Here is a 13,235-nt window from a genome sequence, read left to right on the forward strand (position 1 = left end):
GTTTAGATTAAGTAACATTGTGGTATTATGAAACCTATAAAGTGTTGCAGAGGATTCAAAGTATGGCTTGCAAATTGAAGTTTTCTCCATCTTCACATGTACATCTAGTCTTCTATGTTTCTTTCTTAAATAAAATAATTGGTGACAATATATTAGTCTAAACTAGTTTAATAGAGGTTGAAGAAAGGAAAATCATAGTAGAACCAGAAACAATCATTGAAACAAGTATTAAATAGGTAGGGAATCAAGCAATTACTTAGTACCTCATCAAATGGAAGAACCTACCACTCGAAAGGGCAACATAGAAAGATGATTTATTCATGCATAAACACTTGAGTTAGTGAATTATTGAGGACAACACTTGTTTGAAGGGGAATGGCATGTTAAACCCTAAATAAGCCTCATGTTCACCCTAAAACCCTTATTAATCCCTAGATATTGGGCTATTGCATTTCTTTTATTCTATTGTTATGTAAGCTAGAACTTTACGCTTTGTCACACACACACGAAAAAGACATAATCCTAAGATAATCATATTTTCTATGGTATTATATTCATTGTAAAAATGTGTTCCATCCTTGAAATGGATTTTGCATTCACTAACTTCTTATTACTTTTAAGACATATAACTTTTATAATGGAATGTTAGAATCCTCCCAAAAAAATATAATATCGAGTTGAAAACTCAACTATAATAATAATAATTAAAAACATTCAATATAAAATGAAATAGGTCCAGTATTGTTATTATTAACAAATAAAAATTACTATAATTTTTAATTTTAAATAAATGTAATCTAATCTTATTAAAAAAATATCCACTAAATAATTAAAAAAATACAATTATGATTATAATTTTCTGGTTAGTTCGGAAAAATATCATATTTAGACCTATATCATTAATATGTTATCCTTATTAAACCAACAAATGGTTTCATTTCATAAAATAATCATTAGAAATGTTATCCTTATTAAACCAACAAATGGTTTCATTTCATAAAATAATCATTAGAAAGTGTTATATTAGATTAAAAGTTTTTAATATTAATAAAATATGAATCATTTCTAATATATTTTCGATGATTCCAATTAGAATTGAGACTTCCCTCAAATCTCCATTACCATGGGAAGTAGTCAAGTTATTGGCCTTGGCCCGGTATTATAAACATTTGAAAATTGAAGTACCAAAATTTATCATTGATATATATATGGTACATAGATTTCAACCACAATGTCATACCATACGTTAGTAATAACAATTTTTTTTATTAAACATAAGATGCATTGTATGGTAAAAAAATTGGTTCCCATCATTGTAAAGTAAGAAATTTGAAATGGCTATATCTGCATAAATTTGAAATGGCTATATTTGCATTTATGCATGTTAGAGTTTCACTTATTTAAATATTATGGTTTTTTTTTGTTAATATAAAAAATGATTTTAGTATGGTAAATATTAATATAGTTTTTATTATTAAAGGGATTATGAAATTTATTAATTAATTTAGAATGTTTAATTATATTTTTATTGTATATTAATTTTAAATATTTGATTATATATTTATTAAGTATAATAATTTTAAATTAATTTTTTATTAAAAAATAAATAAATAATTGTAAATATAAATTATAAAATAATATTATCATATTAAATGTTTTTTTTATCATCTAGATTGGGGTGGAGAATTGAACCAATAATTTCATATCAAGGAGTGCTTTAACAGAGCATTCCATTACGATTATCCAAAATCGATAGATATCATACTATAACTTTAAAATTTATTAATTAAAAAAAAAAACAAAACAAAATCTAAAACTAAAAACTAAAAACTAAATAATTTCTTACTTCTATTTTTATTTTCATAATTAAAAATAAATAAATAATAATAATACTACTAATAATAATAATAATAATTTAAAAATAATTCTTTTATTTTTGTTATCAAACATAATAATCTCAAATAAACCCTAGACTTTAATAAATAAAATAAATTATTTTATTTTTTATAAAAATATTTCTGCTTTTTACTATAAACCATTTTAACATTACTCATGCAAAATAAAACCATTTTAACATTACTAATGGAAAATAGCACCATTATAGTATAACCTAAAAGGCTATCCATTTAAGTTTTAGAAAGCAAATGGTCTTATTTTGAAATGGAACAAATAGTGTATAAATATCTCGTGCATAGAAGGCTTTGAAGCACATATCCAAATCACAACATAAGGATCGGTTGTTGCTAAGCACATATCCAAATCACAACATAAGGATCGGTTGTTGCTAACACGACTTTAAATTTGGTATTCTAATAAAAACATTCCTAACTCACAGATGTTATTGTTGGTTAAAGATCTATATCCATGAATAATAAGCGTAAATTGAAATTGGAATACTTCGCAGGGTAATTGAAAAAATTAACTTTAAAATATCAATAGGAAAAGAAATTACATACATGTATTTTTAAGAAAATGATGAAATAGTTTCATATGAAAATAGATTTAAAAATGCTAATTTAACAGACTGGCCATGAGACATCTATTGAAACTCAGAAACTGGATCTGCAACACGATCCCCTCCATTAGAAGAGTTAGCTGCCACTCAAGAATTTGGTAATTCTGCTTCTGCTAGACTTCTGCTCATTTCCCAACCAATGCTGCATGTGAACTCCAATGGCATCCAGATACACTCCACTTTTTCCATGGAATCCAACTATCTTTCCACCAGTCTGTGCAGAGGAAAAGAATATGCCCAACTCCTCTCCGAATGGCCCATACTTGCCTCTGCTGGACTGGAATGTTAATGATCTTATCACAGAAGGATCACTACCATCCTGACGGTAACGACAGTGGTACCCACTGACGCATGTCACCACTTCGTTGGGATAATCAAATTTTATCTGCAAGGCAGGAATTGTTGCAAACTGAATTATTTATGCACTCATAATATGACTAAGGTAAACTTTAAAGTACGTATCATTAAATGGACTGTAATTCCTGAAATCTAATGAACTTAGACCCATTGTGATAAACTTCTCCTCATATCTCAACTGAGAAAAAAATCGGTAAGCCACATAATTCCCCTAAGAAAAAGGGATATCTCCTCATACCTAAACTGAGAAAAAAATCGGTAAGACGCATAATTCTTCTGAGAAAAAGGGAATAGAAGAATAATTTCTTTATAAGAAAAAGTGAGTAAAGTTATTACTCTGTTGGTAGTCTCGCCTCCACTGCCTCCATGGCGCAAAGACCAAACTGATTGCCCATTCCGATCGTATTCAACTTGGATTGAATGAATTACTTCTCCTCTCACAATAATAATCTGCTTGATGCCAGAAAACACACCATCATCCCATGGTCTTCCTCCCTCGCCTCCCCAAGGGCCTGGCCCTAGAGGGACTGGTTCCCGAACTACTCCGCAAACCATCTGCAGTCAGTAAAATTCCAGTTCAATGCATGAGCTTGGTGAAAAAAAGGGTCATGTTAGTGATTTGTCTTATGATCTATGCAGGTTACTTCAAATATATTTCTGTTTTGGGAGGGGGCAAGTTACTCTTTGAATTTATCTCGATTGAGAATTTTTGAAATATTTTAAAATCTAATTGATATTAACAAGATCAAACAAATGATTTCAGTCACTTTCATCAACAAATTTTTGAAATATCAAACAATTGATTTCAGTCACTTTCATCAACAAATTTTAGGAAATTTTCCAAATCCCTAATTAAAATTAGTTTAAAAACGAAGTAAATTGGCTTTGAAAACAATGGATTTTCGGGATAGATTTTGGTAAAATCTGATAAATATTTTTGGAAATCTAGGTACAGCCATCAAGCTTCAAGATTTTGGGTGTTCAGGGGATTTTGATGATACTGAATTCATTTCTACTATAAAAACAAGATTCAAATACTCATACTATCAAATTTTTCAGAGAAAAAAATTATCGAATTCCTGTCTCCAAAACCTATCTACTAAGTCTATAGACAACTTCATAAAAATGTCCCAATCTATTGAGCTATATCAAGATACCTTTACAAGGCAGTCAGCATTCTTAGAATGGTTAAGGTAAAGGTTGCTATAGCTTTACAAGGCAATGAGGATTCTTCGAATACTTAAGGTAAAAATTGCTATTTTATTATACCAATGTTGGAAAGATTCAAAAATAAAAAATAAATATATATGTGAAATTAGAAATTTTATTTTAACAACAAATTATTAAATAATATTTTAAAAAATGCATATAGCAATAAAGTTAAATGAAAACAATATAACAGAATAGAATAAATCAGATCTTGTGAGAAAAGCAAAAATCAAATTGCGTTGTTCACCTCTTCAACTGGAGCACCTACAAATGATACCGATTTATTTGCCCACTGCATATTCTCACGTTCACTATTCTGAGATGAAAATGATCCATCACCTATATCATCCACTAAAAATGGCCTCCCACCTTGATAAACCGGTCCTTCAAGCAAATGGACTCCAATTGCATCCAAATACCAACCTTTCCGCCCATGAAATCCCATTATCATTCCCTCAGCAGGTCTACAGGTAAAGAAAGTCCCTTGTTCTTCTCCATAGGGTCCATAGTTTCTTCGAGTGGTCTGAAATGTAAGAGACTTTACAACAGTCGGGCCCATGAACAGGACGCTTCCATAATATCCACTGATAGAGGTCAATATCTCAAAAGGATAATCAAAAACTATCTGCATGCAATGAATTATAGAATTGGATTATCACATTGTTTTTGGAAAATTTATAACCAAAGCATAAATTATCAGATATTCTGATCACAGTGTTAGATTAATTGTGTCCCTAGAAGTCAGGATCTAATGCTACATTTGGTTAAAATTCTACAAACTTTCTCTTTTCTTTTTGGGGTTTAATCCTGAGATATTATAGTCAATCAGATATTATAATCAATCAGTTAAGCTTAATCAGCTCATCATTTAATCGATTTATTTTAATTTAAAAATTTTAATTAAGATTATTTTATAAATCTGACTATTTTTTAGATTGTATAATTAGGAAATCTTTTAGAATGTAATGGACAAAAGTGAAGCCATGCAATTCATCAAATCAGATTTTGGAAAGGTATTTTTATCTCCTCTAGGAATACCCAAGAACTTTATGGATAACAACTCAATCAAACAACAAATAAATACAGCTGTTTGATTCTAAAATATTCTCAAAATTTACAATATGCTTCGATCCCAGTTAATTAAATTCAACATATAAATACCAAATTATAATATAATTCCAACATATAAATACCAAATTGTAACATAATTGAGGTAGCTACCTGCTTTTTTTTGAGATATTCTCAAAATCTACAATCTTTTTGATCACAGTTAAGTTCGGCATATAAATACCAAATTATGATATTTCCATTATAATACTCACCCTGTCAGTTTTGATGCCACTTGTGGTTCCTCCATGACGATTTCCCCATATGGACAGGCCATTTCTGTCATACTCCACCTTCATAGAAGCAATCCCTGCCCCTCGGCTTAAAACAATCTGTCGAACCCCTGTGTAAACTCCATCATCGAAGATACTTCCACCACTGCCACCCCACGGCCCATATACAACAGGTGATCTGATTATACTGCTTTTCTGTGAGCCATAAAATGGTACCAACTGTGCAATCACATGAAAACTACAATCAGGTTTTCTTATATTTAAAACTATAGAGTTTTATGCCAAATTCTTTGCCTTCTCTACCATGAAGATATTTAACACTGGTGCAAGTCTAGGGTATTCGATATGCACACATCAATTAAGACTGAAATTTATGGAATCCCATACCTGTGTACTGTCGCCATCTTCTAATCCTCTGGCACTGAACGATGGTGAAACATTTTTGAATGAAGCTGGTGAGAGGGTATTCATTCGTGAATATTGGACATTCACTTTATCTGCTGTGTCTCCGAGTGCAAGAAGTATGTTATATGTTTTGTTCGAGTTTGCATCAAATGATAGCTTGCTTTCGGAGGGCGTAATCTTTGGAGATATAGTTGCAGGGACAATTGAAAAGCTGCTATTGTGTAAATTTGAAAGATACACTCCAATGCAATCCAAATACCAACCACCCTGACCATGGAAGCCCACTATCTTGCCTCCAGTCATTGGAAATGAGAAATAAGTTCCATGTTGTGGACCATATGGTCCATACTTTTTCACATTGCTCTCAAATGTTAGCGATCTTATCACAGATCCACAGCCTTGGGCAATAGGACTGTAATGTCCGCTCATGGAAGTGAGACTTTCTTTGGGGTATTCCAATTCAATCTGCCCATGATCACAACAAAAAATATTTAGTGTACCCTCTATAGGCTAACTATTGAATTGCGACTTATAGTTAGTTGAAAATAAATCTATATTATTTTTTAATATAATTTTTATCTGTCTATATATCTCATGAAAAAAGAAAAAACAACGGTTTAACTTTACCTTACTTCATAAACTATTCCAAAATTTATAAAATTAATTTTAAAAACACATCAATATCATATTTTGTTTTTCAGATATATATAATACATTTTCAAAGGAATACATCAATCTCATATTTTGTTTTTCAAATATTTTCAAATACATGTGGCATAAATTTATTTTTCTTTTAATTACATCAATTTAATAATCATGGTCAGTTTCATTAATCATGATTTATTTTAATTAATCATAGTTAACCTTATCAATCATGGTTAATTTAATTAATTTGGTCAATCATTACTCTAAATATAATATCAATCATGGTCAACATTAATGTAATGTAAACGTTACAATATAACAATCATTAACATAAATACATTGCTACATTAATCAACTCACTTCAACCTCTGTCAACCTGCCAATCTCATTAACTCTTTTCAACTATGATCAACCATCAACAACCCTCAGCCACCATGATCAACTATTGTCAACCATCTTAACCATTTTTATTTATACTTTACCAACTTGAACCATACTCAATCATTACTAATCCACCCAAACACATCATCTATCTACTAATATGTATATATAACCCTCTACTAATATGATTGTACTCCTTTTCTTTCTATATATATATAATTGCATAAACTTAACAACTATTACAATAATCATCTTTACCTTATTAGTTTCGTTCCCCTGCTCCATAATTAATATATATATATATATATTCTCCCTTTAATTTAACAACTATTGCAATAAATTATCTTTACCTTATCAGTTTTGTTTCCCCCTGCTCCACCATGCTTCTCTGACCAAACAGAAGTACCATCTTTGTCATATTCAATTCGAATGGAATCTATGGCTGCTGCATGAACCAGTATTATCTGACGAACGCCTGTATACACTCCATCATCCCATGGGCTTCCACCATTGCCTCCCCATGGACCAACTGAGATAGCGTTCTTACTCTGCAAAAACAGAAAGAAAGATAAAAGATTGACGACTTCATTTAATTTAAATATATTAAACTCAGAAAGGTTTAGATTTAAATCAATCTTGTCAGCATTAAAACCAATGTTCCTCCTTTTTTATTGTTTAAATGAGAATGAATTTAATTTAACTTTTAATTTAGATTTAAATTTATTGAAATGAAATACTTAATCCTGGATTCTATGCTATTGTTTCAGAGTCCTAAAAATACCTTATATTTTTTCCTGCCAGAAATAACTTAGATTGGTTTTTAAACCTAACATATCCAGGATTCTATGCTATTGTTTCAGAGTCCTAAAATACCTTATATTGTTTCCTGCCAGAAATAATTTAAATTGGCTTTTCAACCTAACGCACATAAACATACAAATATATTTTCTTTCCAGCCAGAAATAAGCTGTATTGTTTTTAAATCAAACATAAACCTAGGTAAACATACAAATATATTTTCACTAGTGTAAACATTTGGCTTCTGTATTACTTTCCTTTTTATATAAAAAAAACTTAAATAAACCCAGAAAATTTCGCTTACATCCTTTGATTGTTTTATTATCCTTTCTTCAAATAAACTATTTCATCATTATTCAAATAATTTGGTTCCAAAGGTAATTCAGCAATATAAGTCGATTGGTAAAGTTTAGAGATAAATTAGCAATATAAAAATATTACAAATTGAAAAATAAATTAAAATTAAAGGTATTTTAACTTCTAGTATTAAAAAGATGGTATAGTTTTTTCATGCCATGGTATTCTGTAAAATGTATATTGATATTTATATATTTAATTAATAAAATATATCATACCAAATTTAAAATAATAATAATAAATATAAAATGAAATAATCATTAAATTTAAAATAAAATAATTATTATTAATAAAAATAAATATATAATATTATAAATTATTTAATTAAAAATAATTTTTATATATTTATAAATATAAAAAATACCAAATTTAAAATAATAATAATAAATTTAAAATAAAATAACTATTATTATTAAAAATAAATATATAATATTATAAATTATTTAACTAAAAATATTTTTTATATATTTATAAATATAAAGAATACCAAAATAAATTATTTTAATTTAAGAAATTTTAAACACTTCACCAAAAAAATTGTAAAATTCTTTTTAATACTTAATTTATTGGAAATAAAATACCAAATTATAAAATATAATATGAAAACATTCTTTTTGGAAATTTTAAATTTTATATATATATATATATATATATAATTAAAAATAAAATTAAGTTAAATTAATTGAATTTAGAGGTTCATTTTACATCTCAATATGATATGTAAAGTTGTTCATCCATCATAAAGGTTGAAATTTTGCTCATGTTTGCCAAAATAAACCAGCATAGATTCATCTTAAATACCGATCTAACATGCGCAGAGAGGGATTCAATTTCTTCAAGTGAAATTTTTTTATTTTGTATAGTTACTTAATTTCTTTTATCCTAAAATTTTTATTTGGGTAGACATGAGCAAAATTTCAACTTTACACATCATAGTGAGAAGTAGAGTAAGCCTTGCGGCTCAAAAATTTTTAAAATCTAAAAATTTAAATATATATATACAAAACAGTTAAATAATGTTATCTCATAGAAAAATTTACACCTGAAAAAGTTAAATCTTTCATATTAAATCCATATTTAAAATAGATGTATCCTAATATACCTAAATTAAAAAAAAAAAACAAAAAACAAAAAAACTATATAAATATAAACATCTATAATCAAAGATAATGCCCAGTGAGCATCAACATACCATGTTTGATGGATTTAGCTTAGTCTGCCATCCTCTGATATCAATATACATAAATTATGAAAATCTATTAGAGTCAATAAGGATAATTCCAAAGCACCGGATACTGATCAACATACCATGTTTGATGGATTTAGCTTAGTCTGCACTCCTCACTTTGAATCGTTCCCAAATAGCTTGATTGAATCTGTAGCAAATAACTTCAAAACAGGGAATTCAAGTTGTAACTTGTAACTATATGCCTGAACATAACGACTGAGTTTGATTTACGAGTACAAAATTTACAGCATACAAGAAAATCCAAATAAAGTTATAGTGAAAGTCATTCCTAGAAAATATACAGATGGTTTTGATTGAGAGTTACCTGAGACTCTATTCGAGCAAAACCAGAGAGGTTTGGCTGAAACTAACCAAAGAGGTTTGGCTGAAACTAATGGATCCAAACCTCGAGCTCTTAAATGTGAGGTAGAGAGCAAAGGGTATCGATACTTCTGAGTTGTCCAGTCGACAGCGAAGAGAATATATACATATAAATTTATAATTAATGGAAGGGCGCATCGCATGACACTATCAAAACTGGGAAGCACTGGAGTAGCACAGGAATTTGAATATAATTGTACACCGTTCATGCAAAACAAAAAAAAAGAGAGAACCTTTCACAGTTGCAAAGATCATAATGGCCAAAATTATAATATTTCATAACAAAAAAAATATTGGCAGTTGAAAGTTATTCTTATTCCACACGTATTATTGACGGGTATCCACGTCGCGTCTTTACTGATAACGCGCGTTGGTGCTTCAATCGCTAATTCTTGTTTGTGTTGCTTTTTAACACATTTCCGTGTATAGGTTGAGTTTTTCCAGCTTTTGTAAAGATCAAATTGTCAACACCTCAATTGTTAGTAAGTCTAATTTCCCCTACTCTGATTGTGACCGAGACATGTTAGTTTGTGATATGTGTAGGAAAAAAAAAAAAAAAAATTGAATTTTTTCGTTTAAAAAAATTAAATAGACTATAATAAAGTGCTTTGTTACCGCACTTTTTAAAATAAAACTATTTATTCAATTTTTTTTGCATCTGATTCATAAATATAGTCCAGCCAAATTTATTTAAAAAAAAAAAATCTTCCCACTAAAAAATATAAAAACAACATGATTATTATTAATAAAAACTAAATAATAAAATTATAAAGTGATGGTGGAAAGTTATTCTTATTCCACGACTCCAATAGCTAAGCCTGGGTTGTATTGCGCTCTATAACGCATTTCTCCTTTTGCGTAATTCCGCGTGGAATTTGAATTTTGCACTTCTCAAACTCCTGAAAGTTGATTCCGTCGGAAAGGAATTTGCTTTGTCAAAGCTTTTATTTTTCTAGCATGCGAGGATAATTACAATTGCACATTAACCCATAAGTTGCGCTTGCGCCATAAGTTTTACTTTTACCTTTTATTCCTGAGTTACCTTTGATTTGTAAATCAGTTGATTTGTATGTGTTTTAGTGCAATGAGGTGATTGATTAAAATTTCATGTAGAAGGAAGTTTTATTTTTACTTTTTATTTTTGATGTGTAAATTAGTTGATTTGTATGTGTTTTAGTGTGATGAGGTGATTGATTAAAATTTTATGTAGAAGGTTAGATAGTGAGATATATGTAAGATTAAAATAATGTAGTTAATCTGGTATGAATTAAAAAAAAAAAAAAAAAAAAATAGGTGGAATTTGTCTAAAATTTGAAAGGGAATTGTTGGAATCAGAGGTTTAAGTTGTGAATTCTCCACAATCCAAGTGCTTATGGGGTTTTCCAGGTAGTTGAATCTATATATGCAATCAAAAATACATTTTAAATAACAAATGATCATGATTTGACCAAAAAAAATCTCCATATTCTAACAAAAAACTCCAAAACATATAATAATTAGACAAAACAAATTAAAATTGTCTCACTAACCTCCAAATTAAATTGAACTGAGCTTTGCACAATAAGGGTAACAACATCATGGTGATGAGTTAATCAATCTTCCATCCAGGGTTGAAGTTAACCTTGTGCCATCAAGTTATGGATGTTGAGGTAACTTCTTTGTATTCTTGTTGTTGGTGAGTCATGAAGGTGAACACATAAGAGTCATTGGGACTACATATGTGTTGAATTTAAGTAGATTACATATTCAAGAAACATTATGAAATCTAAAGAATGATAGTGAAGTAAATTGTTTGAGGTAACTTCCTTTTATTCTTGTGGTTGGTGAGTCATGAAGGTGAGCACATAAGAATCATTATGACTACATATGTGTTGAATTTAAGTAGATTACATATTCAAGAAATATTATGAAATCTAAAGAATGATAGTGATGTAAGTTTGACTTTGCTCATGTCCATCAAATTCTAAAATATTCTGGAATCTGCAATCAAGTTCAAAATGGCCTAATGTGCTAAACCTCAGGAATGTAGAGTATCATTTGATGATTGTACGGCCAAACATAAGATCACCTAACTGGAGAAGAAAAAATAACACTCCATTTTTTATATCACTCCATTTTTTCATTTTACTTAATTGTTCACATGTTTATTATGTGTTGTTCACATGTTTATTATGTTGTTTGGATTAATGTGCTTGTACCAACATTGAAGTTAACCTTGTGCCATTAACTTACGAATGTTGAGGAAACTTCCATGTATTCTTGTTATTGGTAGGCCATGGAGGTGAAAATATAAGAGTCATCAAAACTACAATGTGCTAAATTTAGTAAATTGCAAATTCAAGGAAAATTTTGAAATCTAAAGAATGAGAGTGAATGAATTATTTGACTTTGCTCATATACATCAAATTCCAAAATGTTCTGGAATATGTAATCAAGTTAAAAATAACCAAATGAATTGAACTTGAGAAATGTAGAGTATTCAAACGATTCTAAATTGTGGGCCTAAAGTCACCTAACTAAAGAAGAAAAAAGATCTTCATTTTACTCAGTTGTTCACATGTTTCTGGGCCTAATCTCACCTAACTAAAGAAGGAAAAACATATACATTTTACCAAGTTGTTCACAAGTTTATTATTTCCCAACAAGGGACATATAGTGATAAGTTCTTTTGATTAATCTATGTGTCCCAACATTGAAGTTAACCTTGTGCCATGAACTTATGAATGTTGAATTGTTAGACACCTAATCCTCGAGATTGTATTTTGGGTTAATGTGTGATGGTGATTAGTTATTGAAGTCCAAGAAGACTTGGAAACTGAATAAACATTTTTCTAGTTGTATTAATATGTACACTATGTACATCATTCTTTGACAGCATTCTTAATATATAGTTGAGTTGGCTTCCAATTTTGTGTGTCTAAGAGTAGTATCAGAGTGGAGGTTTATCCACTTGTAGATTAACTTAAGTCACTGGTTTTGTGGCCATTCTGGGCATTTTTCACTCCTTCTTTCTCAGACTTTAGAACTCCTATTCATGTGTGATTTTATTGTAACTGTGACTTTTATTTTCGTATTTGTTGGATTATCGAGAACCTGATCTCCTTGGTTGTTGGCAACTGAGGAGAATTTTAAAAAAAATTGCATTTTGGTATGAGTGAAAAGCTTCTCCTAATAATCCTTCATTTCTTTATAAGTCTTGTTGTAAATCATTTTTGATTTGGTCATCATAGGTTGCATGAGTTTTTGTTTATGCAGTCATGTAGCCATTTTGTTCATATGCGATCATAGAATTATGAAGGTTATTGGGATTGAACCCACAACCAAAAAAAAATAAAGTATCATGGTCTTTTATAAAAATAATAAAGTAATTATGGTTCATTTAATCTCTTCCTTATAAGAGAGGCTCATGCATGATTGACGAAACATTGAATTTACATCAATGAAAACAATAAAAGGTTGAAATATGTGGGAAAGCGACTCATCTTTATGCATAGATGAGAGTGAATTCCAAGGCTTGAAACCATCGTAATTTATTGCCTTGTTCTTTCTGCGCATTCCAGGTGTCATGCATGTTAACTTTCATTTTTCCTTTCTATCTACGTTGGTCATTGTAGTGTCC

At 29.3% G+C, this 13,235-nt stretch overlaps 1 protein-coding gene across 4 annotated transcripts; it reads right to left on the reverse strand.

The window, feature by feature from the left end:
* Positions 1-2,405: 2,405 nt before the first annotated feature.
* LOC149188047 (Mannose-binding lectin superfamily protein) lies at positions 2,406-9,725 on the reverse strand. 4 transcript variants are annotated; one of them, XM_089411552.1, is made up of 8 exons: positions 9,561-9,725; positions 9,316-9,383; positions 7,203-7,400; positions 5,809-6,291; positions 5,404-5,640; positions 4,329-4,706; positions 3,209-3,427; positions 2,406-2,900 (listed from the first exon to the last, which is right to left on the reverse strand). In XM_089411552.1, the coding sequence occupies exons 2-8, from the start codon at positions 9,316-9,318 to the stop codon at positions 2,592-2,594; spliced, it is 1,827 nt and encodes a 608-aa protein (XP_089267678.1). In that variant the 5' UTR covers positions 9,319-9,383; positions 9,561-9,725; the 3' UTR covers positions 2,406-2,591. The 4 variants fall into 4 exon arrangements, with proteins under 4 accessions (XP_089267678.1, XP_089267677.1, XP_089267676.1 ...); XM_089411551.1 differs by having other exon boundaries at positions 9,316-9,396; positions 9,561-9,724; XM_089411550.1 differs by lacking the exon at positions 9,561-9,725 and having other exon boundaries at positions 9,200-9,328.
* Between the last annotated feature and the right edge of the window lie 3,510 nt (positions 9,726-13,235).

Source organism: Pinus tabuliformis, chromosome 3_1 (genome assembly GCF_031772625.1).
Source record: "Pinus tabuliformis cultivar Carrire ecotype Pingquan chromosome 3_1, CPIR1, whole genome shotgun sequence".
Taxonomy (NCBI): Eukaryota; Viridiplantae; Streptophyta; class Pinopsida; order Pinales; family Pinaceae; genus Pinus; species Pinus tabuliformis.

Excerpts from the sequence above, each read along its gene's own strand:
- LOC149188047 (XM_089411550.1), bottom strand. The coding sequence starts at position 9,250 with ATGTATATTGATATCAGAGGATGGCAGACTAAGCTAAATCCATCAAAC. Across the intron at positions 4,707-5,403 it reads GTGGCATCAAAACTGACAGG|ATAGTTTTTGATTATCCTTT; the intron begins GTGAGTATTATA and ends CATTGCATGCAG. Across the intron at positions 3,428-4,328 it reads TAGGTGCTCCAGTTGAAGAG|ATGGTTTGCGGAGTAGTTCG; the intron begins GTGAACAACGCA and ends TACTGACTGCAG.